This window comes from Sinohyriopsis cumingii, chromosome 16, assembly GCF_028554795.1.
Source record: "Sinohyriopsis cumingii isolate HCF-2022 chromosome 16, ASM2855479v2, whole genome shotgun sequence".
Lineage (NCBI taxonomy): Eukaryota > Metazoa > Mollusca > Bivalvia > Unionida > Unionidae > Sinohyriopsis > Sinohyriopsis cumingii.
In genome coordinates this window covers 56685942-56707044 of record NC_142976.1, presented here as the reverse complement: position 1 = coordinate 56707044, position 21103 = coordinate 56685942, and the positions used below count along the sequence as shown (strand labels likewise).

The following is a 21103-nucleotide window of genomic DNA, read 5'->3' as shown; positions in this document are numbered from 1 at the left end:
GATTAATCCTCGCGAAGTTATTTACTTCGACTCATACGGATTAGCACCGCCAAATGAATTTATCAAATATGTGTCAAAACTAAAACTTCCGGTTTGGTATTCAACACTTCCAACACAAACATTAGCAGATCCACCAATATGCGGCCCGGAGTCAATTAACGTCCTTGATGCAATTTCAAAATCATCTCGTCCTTTTCGCAAAATTTTATTTGAATATACCGTAGATAAATATCATGGTTGACATTTACGGTAGGTCTCTCTTTAGGAAAGAAAAAAAAGATGCAGTCGACATCGATACATCAAAGTTTGCAACCAAGAGCGATATTAACAATCTTTTATCGCTGTCAGAAGTTGATCCTGGTGAAGTTGCTGTATTTCAAAATACAGAAGGGCGATTACAAACTAGCAACGTCAAAATAACTGATATAATCAAGCGAGACGAATACCGCGATCACATTAGTCAATTTACTCGCCAATCGGAGATGGTATTAAAATCTGTTGCTGATATCGCCGATATTATAGCAAAGTTACCCCTGAAGGCCGATAAAGCATTACACGACGATCTTCAGGATAGAATGACAAAAAGACTTAATAGGCTAAATAACGACCTTAAAAAACTTGACGATGTTTTAGATAAATTTAGCAAAAAATTTGACGAGAATATAAAAACATCCAGTGATACTTCCTCCGCCGCAAACGAACTAGCAAATAAGAAAGCCGATCAAGCATCACATGACGATCTTAGCGAGAAAATAAAAAAAATCAACGAGGAAATTACTAATATTCTTGCCGAAATTAACGAAGTAAATATCTCGATGAGTCAGAAAATCGATAAAACATCAATCGACGATCTCAACAAAAAAATAAAAAAAATCAACGAGGAAATTACTAATATTCTTGCCGAAATTAACGAAGTAAATATCTCGATGGGTCAGAAACCATCGATCGACGATCTCAACAAAAAAATCAACGAGGAAATTATTAAACTCGGCAATGTTGTTGTTCCTGAATTTACCAAGGGGATTAACGTGATGCAAGGACAAATAAAATCCATCAACGATGAAATTAACGTGGTACGTGAATTAGCGCGTCAAAAGGTCGATACATCAACGTACGACGGAGAAATTCGAGATTTAAACACGAAACTTCTTGCTGCAACAGCAAAGATTGACCAATCCGACGATAAAACTGGTCACGCCACTGACGTAAAACAATTAGGTAGGGAAATTATCGAAACAACCACAAAAATTAACAATATCAACACAAAAATATCGTCATTGAATATCCCAAGATTGGCGAAATTTTATGTGCCAGATCATTTGATAGATAGAATTATACGATGCAATCTAACATTTGTGTTAACCATAAATAATCTTACCTGGACACCCGATAATGATTTTTTTGAATTTACCGCGCCAATTGCTGGCGTATATCGAGCACATATTATCTCCGATATAAAATTTAAGGTACAACCGGATCAGAATAATAAAATTTATGAATTCTGCCCTGGATTTTTTATTATTTCGTTAAGTGAATATGGCAATCCAACATTCACGCTAGAACCGCCAGATAGAACCACCATGGGACCGGTGAAGTATTTTGCAATTTTCGAATTTTTATCCGAATATAGGCAGTAATTCCGCAATTGTTATCGTAGATTAATAAATGACCGCATCGGATTACCGATACAATCAGGCGCGATCATGGCAGGATTCGTTGCGAAAACAACTTGACGATTATCAAACAAAAATAAATAAATACCAGCGCAAATTAGTTATCATTGATGTTGCAGTGTACGCGGTATCGGCCGTGGTTGTTGGTGCAGGAATAATTTTATCCGCGGTAACAATGATAGCGCCAATCGTAGCAACAATAATAATCTCGTCAACAACAACAATTGCGGGTGTTCTTAATATCATTGCAAAAAAGATATCCTCGTGCACAAGTGAGAAATTATCTTCGTACAAAAGTAAACTAACTAAGGTAAATGACGCATACTCGAAATTATCATTGTTACTTTCTGAGAGCCTCAACGATGGTATTATATCCGATCTAGAATTTTCTTCAATGATTAGTATTTACTCGGAGATTGAACAAATGAATATTAATAATGTCCGAGTTAGCCAAGATCGTGACAAACACGACACCACCAACAACAACGTTAATATCGCTAAGTTCAACGAAACCCGAGTTTAGCATTAATTTCTCAACACCAATTAACGTTAGCGAAATTGCATTAACACAGTTGCGTGTCTACAACAGCTGGCCAAATGTTAGATCAAAATCATTCGGTAATTTGATGTCAAATAATTCACTAGTTTTTGCAAATAAGAATAAACCCGATGGAACGCCGGATTGGATCGTTGTTGGTATACCAACGGGCAGTTATGAAATTGATCAGCTGAATAATGAGTTTACCACTAGAATATCAAATTTAACCGGCGATGCTACTCCGGGAATAAAGATATCTTCACATGATCCAACATTGTCATCGATCATCGAAGTAAAATCGCCGTATATTGTTGATATTTACCAATCGTCGATTAGAACCGTATTAGGTTGGCCCGAGGTTGCACCTCTAGCAGAACCAAAGAAATCGGATGTTATTATTCCAGGTTGGTATGATGAAACCCTTCCAGAAATACCGGAACCAAAAAAGGAAGATTTTACAACCGACGAAGGATGGTATGGAGATATCAAACACAAACCTTTGATCCACAGCGCCATCAATCTCATGAATAATCACAAATTTAACCTGGTAATGTTCGCTTTCACTTTTATTAACGAAAGAATTCTCTCATGGCTGCCTCTTCCTAAAATCCCCCCAGACGTGAAAATCTTCGACGCTACCCACATTAACAGGATAATAGCCCCCATAGACGGTATCTTGGTAAGAAGAACTCTAGACGAGTTTATTCAAGAACACGAATTACAATTAAATTTATTGCGAGGATCATTTCATGAATGCATCCTAAATAAATCTGGTTCATGTAGCGAAATTATAAAGCACGTGAAAATTTTAAATCAACTTGCGAATGATATTGAATATTATCATGATATGTTTATTCGGGCGATAGTCGACGATATATCAATTGCCGACTATGTTCTTCCTATTAGCAAATTCGAGTTGATCAAGAACTCGGGTGAGAAACAAAAATTCATGAGAGTATTTGAATTAACCGAGGAAACACTGCCAAATTTCAAATTTCCCAATTCTGATTTTGATGCGATGAGAAAATCCGTCACTGATACCATTGATGATTTATTTCCAAAATTACATGCTTCATGGACCAAAAAAATATATTCAGAATTGATTCTTAAACACAATAATGATCCTTCCAAACTTGGACGACATATCTCGCCGGGTATCGTTAATATAACGGATGTTATCGCGATTTATCTTCACGCGGATGTTGTCGAGGGTAGCTATAATGTTGATTCGTCAGTGTCGAATCAAGCGAATCAGGGATTTGTATTGTATTCATTTTCACCTAGCGCATCTCCTGGTTATTTGATAATCAAGGAACCAATGAATCCGTTTTACCTGCGATGTCATAATCGATTATTGACAAGAATAAATTTCAAACTAACGGATCAGAAAGGAAATTTACTTGATATACGAGGAGAAACTGTAAGTATCAATTTGCTAGTGAAATCGTGAGAATCTTTGATTCTTGAATCTGTATCCGTGGGAAAAATAAGCGAAAAAAATAAATAAAATCCAGGGAAATTTTCAAAATTAATATATTTTTTTAATTTTTGTTTTTTTTTGTTTTGTGGAATTAGGAATCGGAAGATTCTCTAATTTTGTTTTCATCGACAAGTTTTTTCAACTGTCTGACACGCGAACTTGTAATTTTTCGTGATTCATACGCGTCTGATAAAATCAATCTAGCGTTTTCTACCAACATCGATAATTTAACAAAATCCTCGATGCGATCATCGCTGACTGTAGCAAGTGATTGATACATCGCAATTTGGATTTTCTTTATTAATTTATATTCTGACGGCAGCGTGTATTTATATTCGAGTTTTCCTTGAACAATCGTCTCGAATTCTGATCTGATTTTATTCGTGTCAAGATCCGATGGAAGATTTATTTTTTTCTTCAGATCATCGATGGCTCCAATGATATCGTTTATAGTTACCTCATTCATTATATTAATTTTGTAAATCTTCAATTATTCCTCATCGATTTCCGAATCCGGTATTATTCGGATATAAGAAAATTTGAGCCAAACACCGAGATTGTAGGAAAACGTTGCGTTGGTTTTTCCTTCTGCCACAAATTGTACCGAGTGTGAACTAATATTATAATATTTAGCAGCGGCGCTTGTCGACTCAAATGCAAGTTCTTCACCTGTTGCTTGATTTATCGATTTGACAGCCCTGGCATACTTCGGATATTTACCAGAATTACCGAAAATGCAATTTTCGCTCTGAGTGATTGCGCGCAGATTGGAAGATTCATTATTAAGTTTATTACCGTCAATGTGGTCGATGACAAGTCCGATTTCTATTGGTCCATGAAAGCATTCGAATACGAACCGATGAATTGTGTAATTTATTGTTTTTTTATTTTTGGTGATGGTAAATCTGAGATAACCGTATTTATTGACTTTACCAACACACCTCTTTGTTTTGATGTGTCTGACAGTACCATCCGATGATGCCTCGTATCCACTGATTGTTGGATGAGATCTATACTCGCTCGTGATTTTCATTGCAGGAATCGTTGATTTTGTTTCCATATACAATATTCCATTTGTTTAAATCGAAATTTGCCTTGAATCGATTAATATAATCTTCTTCACATTTTATCACCGAGGAAGATTTCTTTTTGTAATATCGACATAATTCACGATATTTTTTCCCTCCACAGGAGAAACATAATCGTGTCTTTCCTCGAATGCCAACTTGGCAAACTAAACATCGCTGTGGTCCTTTGTTACCTCGTCGAATTTCGTATATATGAGCGCCACAATATTCACCTCTGCAGGATTTGTCACATGTTTTTGTTGATCCGACTATTATCCACGCGCATTGCTTCATTATAATTTAAACATTTGTCTAAAATATAATAATGGATATATTTGATCTTGATGAGGCAGAATTTATCATTCCTGAAGTTGATCGTGCTAAGAAAGAATTTTTCGATGATGGAGCGATTCATACCTGGTCGACGTGGAAAACTAACTTCGTTAATGCTACGATGAATCTAGAGCGAGCGAAAAAGATAATTGAGCATATACAATCTGAACACAAGGAAGAGCGATTTATCTTTGGAATAAAATTTATTACACAAATACCCGATGACACTTGGATTATTCGCGATAAACGAGATCCAGTACGTGGCGGTAAGAAAAATGTCGTTTTTGATAAAAATTCGAAGCCGGGATTATTATTGGGAATTGATGGTCCTTATTATGCTAGAGCTTATCCTTCTAGTGCTGTTGTTTATGGAATTTATCGGCTGAATAATAATCCTGATGTAAAAAATCTACCTGCGATGAAAGAATCACCGATGATAAACTGCGTGGCTGAGCGAGTTATCGAGCATATGAGGAATGCCCGTCGAGGATCTGGCTTGACTCAATTGAGATTGGATAAAATTAACACGTGGGCAAAGACGGTTGTTGATGGCGCATCGATTGACGATGTTGCTGCGTTAAGCAAGAAACTTAAATTTCCTATCACGGTAAAAACATTATCGGGAGAAATATTATATTCATCACCGTATAGTTCTCGAGGAACACCAATCGAAATTGTTGATCATAATTCGCACGCGTGGTCGCAGTCGGTAATGATATTTCCTCGAGATCGTGTTGTTAAGTTTTATCCCGTGGAATCTGGGAAAGACAATTCCGATGCCATGTTCAGGTATATCAAACTATTAGCCAAGTCCGATCCAATATCAGTCTGGTTATTTTCTAGCGAAGAAAGATACGATCAGTTTATTTTACCACGCGGAGATATTTACCGTGATGAACTATTACATGAATCGATGAAAAATATCGCGGAGAAATATTCGTCAAATCCAGATCAGTTGCTGACAAATTGTTTTACTGTTCCGTCTGTTGCCGCTCACGCTGCCAGAGAGAGAAATTCGTGGAAACCTACAAGGAATGAATTTCTCAATGATATTCAACTTAGTTGTATCGAATACGGCCATGGAGGATTATGGAATACCAAGTATTATTTCGAAGATATGATTTCTGTTGATATGAGCGCATGCTATCCTGGAAGTTTTCTCGGATATGGCGATTGTGCGGATTACTTTGCTAAATTCGGCCATCCCACCAACGAAATGACGAGAGTGGCAATTAACGGACCGTTACCTGATTTTGTCATGACAGGATTCGCTCATGTTACTTCATTCGAACTTGCTGAGAATTTACATAAAATTTGTTATATTTGGTTTGGTAGGCATTTATCTCAACGCAGATGGGTCCCTATAGTGCTGTTGAGGTATATGCTGGATTCGTCGATGTTGATATCGCTGACGGTGAGTGAAGCGATTATATCCTATAGGAAACAAACTGAAGTGTGGTTACCCACGGACTGCGAGAACGCGAAAGATATTGGAAGAAAAATCATTGGTAAATTCACTCAAGGAGGATCAGTTGATCATAAGCATAGACACGCTAGATTATTCATCAATGATGCTGAGATGGATTTTATTATTGCCGATACAGTATCACGTGGAATATTTTGCAACAGAGAAAATATTATTATTGATGGAACGAAGTTAGGTACCGTGATCACTTATCTCGATGGAGAATCCGCGCAGTATACTCATTTGAGATCATCAATGCTCGCCTATGTAAGTATCAATCTGCTATCAATGATAAATAAATTTGCCGATATCGCGGTAAGGGTTGCAACGGATTCGTTTTATATCGATAAAAAATATCAATGTAGGCTAGAAAATTTAATCACCGATGGTTCCTGGGGAACTTGGAGAATAAAAAACGAGGATATTCTAGATTATTGCGAAGACGCCGATGTCGAAGATTGCGATAAGTTTCATCGAGATAAATACGATGAAGTATCAACGGCCGCATCTGCGTTTGATCCGATTTCACGAAGTAAATTTGTCTACATGAACGGTCCTGGCGGTAGCGGTAAAACAACAAGAGCGATAAATTTATTTTCAAAATCTGATATGATCGTGTTGACTCCGACTCACAGATTAGCGCGAGAAATAAAGCAACGCGGGGTTGATTCTTGCACGTATCATAGTTATTTCAAGTACAGCGGTGGATTATGGGATTCGGCTCGCATGGGAAACAAATATATCAACAAAATCATAATATTTGATGAAATTTGTACAGTAAATTTAGTTGTGTTAAAATCATTCCTGGGTTGGTTGGAGGAAAAAAACACCGCTGTGATAATGTGCGGAGATCATGGTCAGCCAGATCCTATTGATGGCGAATCTCCACATGAATGGCTCAGGAACTTCGTTGATTATTATGAAGAAATCGATGCTGATTATAGATCCGATGATATTTTACTGACCGAGTTTAAAAAAATAATTCGGTTGCAACCTAATAAGTTTCAATGTGATGTGATGAGAAAAATAATCAACGAGACTTCGATGGATAATTTTCTAACCTTGTGGCGTCCAGATCATCTGATTGTTGCTAGTAGAAAAATTATTCGCGATGCTATTCAGGAAATGTTATTCAAGCTTCATTGTGAGAAATTTCCAACATTGCAGGTACCGTTGTGTTATAGGCCCGCTGATACCAGGAAACAAAATATTAATGTTACTTTGCCATGCGGAGAAGAAAAAATATTAGTTTTGAATGATATTATTTTCGTTGATATTAATCTTGTCAATGATGCGATAAACGCGGAAAGATCACCATGGAAACTCGGATACGCAACAACGATACATTCATCGCAGGGATTGACTGTACATGGCCAAGTTTGGATCGTCGATGATAGAATTTCCTGGTCAAATTTAGTTTATCTAGCCGTGTCTCGAGTAAGAAAATTATCTCAGTTAGGTAGAATTAAATTTCACATTAACGACGATGGCGGTAATTGAGTATCCTTCGGTATTATTTGTAATTCCTCCTTGGTAAATCCTCGTTGTGGTGCTAGTGAATCTAAGAAATAAATTGCTGGTCTTCCTGACGATCTTGTTACAGCTGATATTTTATGTGTTGTAACGCTCCAGGTTGGATCAGTTGCTCTTTTTCTTCCTCCCTCGGCTTCTCCTTCCTTATATAAATATCTGACTATGACGCTACCTAGCACAGGCGGAATTGTGGAATCTCGCTTTAGGGGTATATTTGGTTTTGTAATTGCAGTTGCGGGCTTCATTGATATTGTTCGTGTTACCTCGTTATTTAGTGCGTTAATCACGTGAGGTAATCTTGTTACCCAATCATGAGATCGTTTATCTTGGATAAATTCTCTCGCGTACTGATATCCGAATAATCTTTCTGCTAGTGTTTTGTTGAATCTCTCAACGATAGCTTGATTGTGATGAACACCTACAATACCGCGACGGATTTTAACATTATTCTTTTTCATTAACGCAGTAACCGCGCCAAGAAATTCTCGACCTGGATCAACCTGGAGAAGCTTCGGCCATGTTAATGGAGATCGTGAATAAATTTCGCTAAACGCCTTAGCTATCTCCGTTGCTGTTTTATTCGATAATGGTTCCGCTTCCTTGTATCTGCTAGCAATATCAACGACTGTCAGAACATATTTGTATGTGACGCCGTCAACGGTATCGTAAGGAAGAAACATTAAATCAGCCTGATGAACTTCATTAGGTACGTTCACAGAGAAACTCGCATATGATATTTTCTTAGGCGGAGGAAGATAAATTTGCCAAACTGCTTGTCTCGATAGCCACGATGCAGCGGTGGATTGCTTTACTTTTGCTGCCTTAGCAAGTTTGGCAATTGCTGATTTTCCTCGCCAAAATCCTCGCGGAGAATAATATATTTGCTCCATTATAATTTACCAGCACCTAGTACTAATTTACCTTTCATCGCGCCCTTTATTAACCAAGTTGCCAATTTCTCTTTGAAATTTTTATCAGGAATAGCATCTATTGCGTGAATTAATTTAATATCAGCGAGATGTCTTTGTTCTAAATCCCCGCTACGATACGCAAGATCGTGATAGTAGCATGCGTTATCGATGGCGTTTATCGGATCTTCACCCGGGTTTGGTTGATTATTATTGTTGAGTCTCATATCTAGCCTTGTACCAGGTCCGCAGTAATTATATCCTGGTAAATGTTTCTCTCCGGGATATTTCGCCCAAGGAGCTCCAGGCAGATTTGTTAAGGAGGTTGCGATGTCTCCTCCGGTTCTACTTTTTTTTTTATAAATCTAAACTTAATTGTCTTGCAAACTTCACATTCTCCCTTGATTGTATTTCTGTTGTTGCGTGTAACGACTTCGATTGGATTTATCGTAGCAGTTCGAGTGCGACACTTAACACAATATGAATCCATAATATTCTAATAACATGAATGTAATTGATTTTTCAGCCACAAAAAAACGCGAGCAAGTAAAACATATCGAGGCATTACCAAATTCGATTAGAATGATAATCATTGGACCATCTGGTTCTGGAAAAACGCAATTGTTGTTGAATTTGATTATGCGATGGTTAAAATGGGATAAATTGTATTTGGTTGCGCCGTCTGTTGATGATCAGCGATGTTATCAGGTATTAAAAGAATTTAGCGATAATATTGAGGATGGCACAATAGAATTTATAACGGACATCAATGAAGCTCCATCAGTGGAAAGTTTAAACGGCGATGCTAATAATCTTGTTGTTTTCGATGATGTAATGCTGGATAAACAAACTAACCCAGCTAGGATATTCTCGCGTGGCCGACATAGGAACACCGATGTGATTTACGTGACGCAGCGATATACGCAAATTCCGAAGGTGATTAGAGATAATTGTAATATTTTATCAGTTTTTAATGGCGTTGATACTTACACGCTGAGAAATATTCATCAAACTTGGTGTAACGGCGACATGGACATAAATAAATTCAAAAATTTCTTCAGTCACGCTCAGGCAACACCACACGGTTTTGTCACGATTAATCTTCATGATCCTCGTAGTAGGTATCGAGTCGGTCTTGATCAGATTTACTCATAAATTTGCAGCTTTTTCTTTACCAAACTTCATCGACACCCAATCATTTTCCCACCCACCCCCCAAAAAAATTATATTTTTTCCTTGTCCAGAATCATATAATTTGCACACAAAAATTGCACTCAGGGTTGAATTTACGCAAATTGTTTTTCGTAGAAGGCTTTATTTTTGTAATCTGAGGCTTCTACGGAGAAAGTTCTCGTAGGAAGGTTTATTTTGCTGGAACCGTCTGGTCTGTAGAACCTCCCTGCTGCTATACGCGCTATTCTTATGTTTGGGAAAAGTTGACGTCAGAATTAACAGTTCGAACCATCAATAAACTGTTTGATCGATAATAATAATAATAATAATAATAATAATAGTGGTAGGAGTAGTAGTAGAGTAGAATATATAAATAATAAATCAGTGTTCTGCAGTTCCTACTATTTAAATCTATGTATTAGACGTTGTGAGCAAGTGGGGTCCATATTTTGTATGGTGGGGCGTCGAAAAGGGTAAAGGTAGAAAATCTATGACTCTTTAGAGTTTTTTCTTTTTCTGCCAATACCCTTTGAGTTGCATACCCTACAATATAACTAGTATCACATGAGCGAATAATGTCTACTTTATTTATTGTATGACCGTGGCCTTGTTTCCGATTTTTATATGATAAACTCTCTTTTTAACCTGTGTCACGTATGTTTCCCTTACGCAACTCTTTACCGTCATCTTATTAACGCGGAAATATACTGCTTCTTTACAACATTCTGAAAATTGAGAGAAAGCTGCCATCATTTCATAAGCTGGAAGAAAACTGATATCCTTTCATCTGCCTTGAGAAAACTGACATTATTTCAAAAGCTGAAAGAAAATTTACTTGAAACTGCCGAACTTTATATAGTCAAAACTGAATTTATAGGGAAATAATACATAGAGGAAAAACTGAATTTACAGGAAAATAATAATAGGAAGAAATTTAAAAAAAAGGGAAATAATGCATATAAGATATTTTCTTTTTCCTCGTTATTACCGGATATATTCATCGTGTAGTAACAAAAACATCATATTTTAAAAGTACTGAAGCCAGAAGTAAAATATATCGTGTTTGATACAACAAGATGAAGTATATCCGGTGTTAAGGTAGGAAAGAACATTTTCTTTTTATCATACAATAAAAATGCTCCAGAATCGAAGCTTAGAAGATTAAACTCACTCTTCGGCACAACTCGCTCACTCCAGTCCTCTTTTCGTAAAGTCACCTCACTTTCATAGGCTGATGATATAAATGTACGTGACTTAAAAAAGCGATAGGCCTGGGTTGGCCTAACCTGTTACAGTGGATTACATTTTTCCACCCTCATTTTTTCGATCTGAAAACAATGCAAGTCCGATTCAGCAATGCATCACAATGGTTTTGTCGTTGTTGTCAAGTAAAGGGAAACAACTTCAAAGAGACGCGAACGGCGTCTGGTCAAATTTCTTTACGAAAGATTAATTTCCATGTCTTAAATGTGAGATGGTTTCTATTTATTTGTTCTAGTTCATATATTGTTCGTTTTTGTTGCTGCAGGTACAACCTATCTAGGCACACACATATAAGGATATATTTTTCACATGTGAAAATACAAGAATGAAATAGAAATGAAAATTCTTTCGCAAATGAGTCTCAATATTTCGCACTTAATTTGCTTTATTTTCTGGGATATATTTAGATCGTGTTGGAATAAATTTGCTTAATTTACACCAGCAGAAGATTGTCAAAATATGTCATTTTGAAAGTAGTGGCGACATTATTCTGGTACATATTTATATTTATATTGTGGAACAATGTTGAAGAAGAGTATTGGAGGCTGGAGGGTGGGTGAATCCTTCGCTTTTATTCATTTTGATCTGTTTGCAATTCGAAGTTTTCTTTCGTTGCTTATTTTCAGTATGGTACAATAAATACAATAAATTTTCAACGTTCATCATCTCATTGTATTCTCTGAATCGAAAATATATATCACCTCTCTCTCACTCTCTCGTTGTAATGTATAATTTTCTTCGCGTTGAATCATTGATTTTTATGCAGTACATGTATAATATTTTCTTTTTTTTTGTTCAAATGTAGTATGGCACGATAAAAACGAGCAGTTTTAATATCTACCTTTAATGTTAGATATTAAATTTATCGATTTCTCTACCACGTCTCTCCCTCCCTCCGTTACGGTTATATGACATGATTCTTACTTGTGGTGAGGCGACGACATATTTATCTGGTTCCAGTTCGTCCCCACTTAACAGAGTAGAGGCAGCTGCTCAGAATGTATTGTGTATTTTGATAGTTTACTTGTTTTGTAGTCTGTATCTGTTGTGTTTATTACGGCCATCATATTTTGCCCTACATTTTTGTATGTGTTTTTTTCCTCACTCACTTGTTTTGGAAACGAGAGCTGTCGGATTTTGTTTCTTCTTTACAATCCCATTCCACTCATCAACCCGCCATATTGGAGTATTTGTCCACTACGCGTGTCCATATTGTTCATAGTTATAGTAGATTTACTATCCGACATAAACAGGATCTACTTGCCGCCCCAGTCATCATTGTACTCTAAATCTTTAGATTTGGACTATACTCATTTTATTCATCAACGAAATGCACCCGACCACGTAAAAAGGACGCCGGAAGCAGACTGATCGTAAAATCACAGTTATTCCCTCTTCAACTCCATTAACTCCCATGTTGCCTTTCGACAGTGCTTTCAACATCTCAAACTCACCGTATGTTAATCTCAAGAATTTAATGCAAGTTCTTCCTCTACCATCGTCTTCTAAGTCCCTGAAACTACTACTGAACAGAAATCTGAAATTTTATCATGGACCATAACATCTATATCTTATTTTTGACTGAGACCTCGCTTAATACATCTGGAGATGAGGGAAGATGCTCCGATTTGACAACCGACGGCTACAGGACCAAGTCATTTCCTCGCCCCTCACGGGAAGGATGGACTGGTGTCATTGCTAAGAGCGCCATTTTTTCTTGTCTCACGTTCACATCCGGCTTCAATTTCGAAGGTACGTCTTTTGAACTCGCTCATTTAACTCCAACACTGTAGAAAAGGATAGTCCATTTCTTTGTTTCTGTCATCCACCATCTAGTCCAAAAAATAAAACGGCGCTTCTAGACGGCTATTGTCCCAACGTCCAAATCGGCGAACAATTATTTTATTTTTCCATTATGTCGCAAATTAAACGAAGTGTGTCGAGCTGTTTTGAAAATTGAACTATTCTTGATTACGACTGACCTAAGTTGGAAATTAGCAGACGCAGTTAGGATAAGCTAGCAGTGTTGGAACTACCGAGGGGTGCGGACCGGTGTCTTCCCTTGTGTTATATTGTTACAGGTTAGGACCCATATCCCTTGATTCAAGGACAGATACTCCAAATTTTCTTTGTAACGAGCCCCTGTGTTCCTGCTAGAATCGTGTGCTTATCATCTGATGCTCGTATTCAAGTATCCCAGGCTAAACACTAAGTCCTAATGACAACGTTCATTTGCATATCAGGGCCCAGCTACTTGGAATGTACTGCCTCTTCATCCCAGACACAATGAGACCACGTTCACATTCAAGGGTGCCCTCAAGAAACATCTTTTCCACGAGCAAGAATACATTTGACATTCATCCATTTGTCATTACTTTTAGATTAAACCTGTATTGTGAACTCATTTCGTGTTATTAGGTTATTTTTTAAACCCATTCATATGTTTCATGTTGTATTTTGTATAATAATTCATTTTGTTATTATAGTGTTGTCTGTGTGCAAACTGTTCCTATGCCCTTACGTGTGAACTTGATGTTGTAAAGCGCTTTGAACTTTTCAAAAGATTAAGCGTTCTATTAAGTCATTATTATTATTATTATTATTATTATTATTATTCCATGTTCCAGCTGTGGATTACCAGCAGGCTCGGCCCTAGGATGTACGGGGCCCAAGGCAGCATACGGGGCTCAAAGCCAAAAAAACTGCATTGCCTGAAAGCGCGGGCCTCAAGGTGGTTGCCTAGTTCGCTTTGCCCTAGGGCCGGGCCTGATTACCAGTGTTTTGAACACAGGAAAGATTTTACGAGAAAGCCATCACTATACCGTAATATATTACACTTAGTCGGGTACCATTATCGCCAATGGGAACCATTCAAAATTATTGACTAGTTCACAGACAGCCTCACATAATAAGGGTACTTAGTCTATATATTAATTACAAATAAACAATAAACACTGTAACGGCAGAAGTAAGTGAAAATTAATAACCTGATTCATACATACTGAACCTTTTTCATGAAGCGGTTGAATGTGTGCATCCATTGTTGTTCCGTTACTGTATGCAGTCATTTTCGTAGTTCTCGTGTCATTGTGTACGAGAGATAATGTATGTATTTGCCGAAACACTTTCATGATAACTTGCATATAGGCTTTGATGAAGAAATATATGGATACAGGTCAAGATTATATGACATAATTATTACATGGTGTCTGGTGACAGCATGTTTTTTAATAGAAAAGGGAGAAACGACTTTTTTTTTATAAGGGACGATAGTTACCATGGTATATTCTTTAGTTTATCCAGGAGTTATTGTAGTTTCTCACATTGTGAATATACCTTAGAGCTGAAAGTTTCCTCTGTCTGTTTGTGTGTGTGTTTTCTTGTTCATTTCGATGCAGATGCTCTCTTGAAGTACAGTTTACGGTTTCCAACACGGTAAATTAGTGTGCATGAATGGATGACGCTATAGAACGTATATTTTTTTGTTTTTATCAGGGTCAAATGCGAGCCTTCTTTGATAGGAATGATTATCCAAAAGTAAGTATACGCTGATTCGTTATCTCCTCCTGCTCCCCCACCCCCACCCCAATGTCATAATCTGCTCTACAATTTTCATTAATATACTTATCCTCTGATATATTTGCTTTCTGCTAAACCACTGAAACAACTAATAAAAATAACAACTTTAGTATCGAAACATTCGATCGGAGTCATGGAGATGTCAGCTTGGGCACTGCAAGAGTTAGCTACCTTGGTGAGTGACACATTTGTTTCCCCTAGAATCAAGTGCCTGCCTCTCCTAGTGATCGTTTCACAAAGCGTATCTGATTTACAGGTGGTTGTAGGCATTTATATGTACGTAAGTTACCATGCGTAATTAAAGTATGATGCGTTTCACGAAAGCGTCTGTAAATAGTACGTAACACACGCGTACATAACCTATATGTGTATATGGCCACCCGATGTGATAAAAGCACAACATAACCATAATCTTCATTTGTTCCAATTTAAATGGAACACCTATCAAGAGAGGGTTACAATAATATCATTATATAAATGAACTTTTAAACGGAAACACCTACCAAGAGAGGGCTACAATAATGTACTATAAAGAACCTTTTAAACAGAAACACCTACCAAGAGAGGGCTACAATAATATACTATAAAGAATCTTTTAGACGGAAACGCCTAGAGAGGGATACATCAATATCACACTATAAAGAAAATTTGTTCTTAATAATATTTGAGGCAAGGGAATTAAATTGACCAAAATATTGTTTTGATCAGTACAAAGTTAGCGTAGGCTACTTTTTGTTACGTACAGTGCAGCACATATTATTTATTCTCGCAGTTTTACCGCATACATGTCTAAATTCGCAAAACCGTTAAATCGGCATATTCCAGTACCATTTCTCTAACAATGTTTTAAATTTCGTTGTACAGTCCCTTATACAGTTTTAAAATCATACTTTGACTCGATACTATATTGCAGTTTTGGGCTGACGTGCCGTTAAATGCTTATATATATATATATATATATATATATATATATATATATATATATATATATATATATATGTATATGTACGTATGCTTGTGAACATAAAATAAAATCCAGAAGAAAGAAAATGAAACGCAAAGTAACAGTCGATCAACCATGTGTCGGTCCCAGTGTCTGCACAGAGAGAGAGAGAGAGAGAGAGAGAGAGAGAGAGAGATTGTGACAACTTGGATTGTAGGTCGGGCGGGGCAAGTAAAATATTCGGGTACTTTCTCAAGTACTGTTACACTATAGTCAAAATGCTGCAAAATTTTGAGCGATTTTTGTTTTCTTCAGAGGAATATGGCATTTGGAGATTATTCAAAAGATCCCCACAGGCATTTAATTTTACATAGATCTAACTGTTTTGAATATATATTTAGATTTGTCTAACAAACATAGCTAAGTGGAAGAACATATGTACAGTTAACCTTGTGACTTTGGGAACATTTAGCCCATGACTAGTCAAGCATATCTAGCTATCTATATATCTATCTACACACACACACACACACACACATATATATATTTTCTTATGAGGTTAATCACTTAGTTTTTCCAATACTGCAAGAAAATATTTTCAATCTCTACATTATTGATTTGATAACGGGTTTAGATTGAAGTATATAACCATGGGGGGGGGGGACGATTGTCAGCGTACACTGCAGGCATCTAATGGAAGCTGCGATGTTTTTTGTAAACGATTCCTTACTGCTTTCACTTTCGTTGTAACCGAAAACTGAAGAAAAAAAAGAAAAGCATATATTGAAAAGAAGGACTAAACAAAACCTAATTTTAAATAGCAGAAGCTGCTGTTTCTCCTATTGCTGCCATGATGCACAATAAAACCAATAAATTTGACTGCAATGACGACGATCACTATATAGTTGACGACGACAATGATTGTTGTTGATGATGTTATTACTGATGCTGCTTTTATCTTAGACAGCTTTGTCGTCCCCGTCATCATCATCATCATCTCTGCTAGTCTCTCTCTCTCTCTCTCTCTCTCTCTCTCTCTCTCTCTCTCTCTCATTATTTTTATATTAAAGGGGAAGTTTTCCAGTCGGGTACTGTAGCTTTCTACATACTTATCTCTGAAACCCAAAACCATATTTTAATACATTCTGTAAAGTTAAGGGTGACATAAGTCATGCATATGGCTATTGTTACAACACAAACTCAGAAGACCTTATCGTTGATGTAATCTCTTCTTTTGTTCTATTGCTTTTTATTATAGTTGGTTTCGAATTCCATCTCGAATACTATCCAGTGCTATATGGAAGAATGTAATAACGTAAACAGCCTGAAAACTGTATAAAACTTATTATACGTTGGCTTCATTTATTTAATAATTTTTGTTATCCGTTATACCGAATAGTATATATTATTCGCCACCGAAATTTCAATGCAAAGGTAATGTAAATGTTGGGCACTTAGAGTAGTTCGCCCCTAGTCACGTGCGTGTTGATTTTTAATGTGTTGTTTTATGGCACAGCAATACAATTAGGTTATTTAGTGCCAATAAATCCCAAACCCATCCGCACCCCACTTCCTCGCCAAACACACAGAACATTAATTGGTCTGTTCCTAAACGATGTGACTTACATTGCAATCAAAATGGAAAAACTGGTTTCGGCCGCTTGACCAGAACGGCTCGGTCAATTTCAGTCAAAGTCGCTAGTGCATTCTCTATCAAAATGTTTTCTGGGTGGTTCCTCTATCATCAGTGTGGGTTCCTTAGCATTCGGGTAGAAAACTTATTTTCGAAATTTTTCCCTCTAAAATGACAAAGCCAATTTCAATCAAACTTGCTAGGAATATTTCTTCGATTGTGCTTAATCAACAGTGTGTCTGAGGTATTTATGCAACGGTGAGGTTTTCCATGGCACTAGATGGAAAACCAATTTTCAACTCCTTCAAATTTAATTCAGACTTGTTTATTTTGGCCATGCACTGTCTAAGTTGTGCTGGATGGATCTCCTAGCAATGGCGTAGTGTCCATATCATCCACCCGGAAAACCATGTTTCGACTTCCTAGGGAATAATCTATAAGTATTGTGTCCAACGTAGCTTCCTTAGAAATGGTGTGACAACCATACGAAACACATGGAAAAACTTCCACCGATTGTCCAAGCCAATTCTAATTAGAATTGGTTTGAATGTTTCTAAACATATGCTGTATCAAAGTTGTTTCCGGAGTAACTCCCATAGCAACGCTTTTGCTTCCATTGTAGTTGAGTGTAAATTCTGCAAATACATTCTCTTAAGACGAAGTTCAGCCAGGTGAGCGATATCACGCCAGGTCTTCTTTTTATTAAACTTCGCAAGCTGTGTACTGAATTTGTATTGACATATTGCAACTCGCACCTAATACTTTAAGTTGTTTGATTCCTACCATGCGTCATAATACATGCGGATCATTACATTCCGTGTTATGCCAGTGTGTGTGTGTGTATGTGTGATTTAGATTTTTAACGTAGCTTTAAAACAATTTCAGTTATATCGCTACGATATCTGCAGTGTGGCAGTTTATAGTGATGTCTAGCACTGGGGCATCATGACATGTAGCACGATGTCACATTGTCCTGACACCAGGCTGACCAGTCCTAACACTAACCTCTTAATGCTGAGCGCCAAGCGAGGCAGATGTTAGTACCATTTTTGTAAGTCTTTGGTATGACTCGGGGATCGAACCCACGACCTCCCACATCCGATGCGGCCGCTCTAACCACTAGGTCACCTGAGCGGTTGTTATGCCAGTAGTAAATATATGTTAATGTGTATTCACATGATTTTTATTCTTCTTTAATTTGTGAATTTGTGTGCAGTTATTAACACCAAAGATGTATTATTGTATCCCTAGAAATCGCATTTGAAATCGCCTTTAGCTTTCGCTAGACACTTTATATTACCTGCTCACAAGATTCCCTACGTTACAGTATTTGAAACGTATTTTGCAACGTAAGAAATCATACGGAAAAGAAAGGGTAGACCTATGGTACGATACTGACCACAACCAAAAGATACGAGGACAAAACGGTACGTTAATGAAACCATTTGAATTGTTCACAAAAGCTACGATACGGTACACTTTGGTTGGAATGGCAGCGATGAAACATAGTTTTCCGGGTGGATGATATTGACACTACGGTCAGACTATCAACGAAATGTTAGAAAGTAGTACCCAAACCAACAGACGTTTAAAAAGAGGAAAAACGGTTCGAATTTGTAATGGTACCAAGACTTATGCAGCATTCTGTTAGAGAAACAGTGCATGTATGTTAAGTCGATTGTGAAAGACGTTACAAGTGTTGTAAACGTAGTCTGCTTCTACGTCTTCTTAATAGTACTACGCTTTTCTATTCCATTCATACTCTCATAGACCGTGCTTTTCTATTCCATTCATACTCTCATAGACTGTGCTTTTCTATTCCATTCATACTCTCATAGACCGTGCTTTTCTATTCCATTCATACTCTCATAGACCGTGCTTTTCTATTCCATTCATACTCTCATAGACTGTGCTTTTCTATTCCATTCATACTCTCATAGACCGTGCTTTTCTATTCTGTTCATACTCTCATAGACTGTGCTTTTCTATTCCATTCATACTCTCATAGACCGTGCTTTTCTATTCCGTTCATACTCTCATAGACTGTGCTTTTCTATTCCATTCATACTCTCATAGACTGTGCTTTTCTATTCCATTCATACTCTCACAGACTGTGCTTTTCTATTATATTCATACTCTTTTATTGGCGTAGTACCTGAAATGAGCTTATCGTATAAACAAATCACAATACAAATGAAATTAATGAAGAGGCATTGATAGGTTGGGATAACCTCATTACGTTTATAATCAAAATCCAGGTAATAAATGGTCTTTGTCTCCCCCACCACCGCAAATTCCATTATCTTATGCGATTGCCTGTATAGCACATCATATAAACCTTTCCCAATTTGTTCCGTAAAATGCTGGAAGCACGGTACCATTTCAAACTGCTTTGTTTCTTTAGAAATACACTGAAACGCACATAAAACATCTGGTTATCAACTTCCGTCTGTCTGTTTGTCTGCTCGTTTGCCGGTCTGTTCCATTGTCGAGTCAACAGTCAAGTTACCATGTTTGCGTTTATTTCTGTGTACAAATGCATTTGCTCAAAACGTCTTCCTGGTATTCAAGAAGCTGTTTAACTACTCAAATGGAATTTTTTTCCTTTTAGGTATTATTTCTTTTTTCATCGTATTTTTAATAGCTTAGATATTGTCTTTCACTGTCATGTCTGTTTCGCCTAATTAAGCTAATTAAGTCTAATTGTTTCATATATCTGACTTGTCAATACTTGGAACGCATATCAATCTACAGTGTCAAAACATTCTTAAAAGGGCAACTTGCCATTTGGGTGTATTAGGATTATCTTGAAAAATATTGAAAGGATGGTTACCGTTGTTGTTGTTGTTGTTGTGGGGTTTAACGCCATTTTTCAGCACTTGATTGGCTATACATGGCGGCCAGTATTAATGGTGGAGGAAGAACCTGGGAAAACCCAGGAAAGAACCACCGACCCACGAGAAGCTACTGGCAAGCTTTCTCACATACCCACATTGGCTGAATCTTAGACTCGAACCGCCGCAGACAGAGGTGAGATGGCAGTGATCCGTAACGAAGAGCGCTTTAGACCACTCGGCCACTCGGGGCCCCGAAAGGATGGTAATATTTTTTTTTTTAAAAGGAAGGATGGTAATATTTTATTTTTTTTAAATTAACTTGTAAAACATTACCAAAATATAAACCCACATCTGGACACAATTCACATGATTCGCTGAAAAATATATGTCAATAACTTTTATATAAAATCTATTCCTGACCAGAATTTACAGTGGTCGATTCAAGTTGCTAACTGCGAGGAAAAACCCGGGGGTAAAAGACATGCATGCAGCTGGGACGTTTGGAATGATAGTGAGATACGTTAATCTCTGAGCTTTTTTTCTACCACGCTCACTCGATTACCAACAGCGCATGTCTAGATCGGTCATCGCATAATGCTCTGGCAGAAAAGGGTATCCATTGTTCTTTTTATATACTAATTAAAGTAAAGTAAAGTAAACCTAGATCTCCATCATGCA

At 37.1% G+C, this 21103-nt stretch overlaps 1 protein-coding gene across 3 annotated transcripts in view; it reads left to right on the top strand.

Annotated features, from left to right (window-relative positions):
* LOC149780469 (uncharacterized) overlaps positions 1-21103 on the top strand; it is a 71011-nt gene that overhangs the window by 23451 nt on the left and 26457 nt on the right. For 2 of the 3 annotated variants that reach the window (XM_089937420.1, XM_089937421.1), the window contains exon 4: positions 14929-14970. The exons of the other annotated variant lie outside the window; for it this stretch is intronic. In XM_089937420.1, coding sequence (XP_089793546.1) covers positions 14929-14970 — 42 coding nt within the window. The remainder of the gene's footprint in view (positions 1-14928; positions 14971-21103) is intronic. 3 annotated transcript variants of the gene reach the window in all.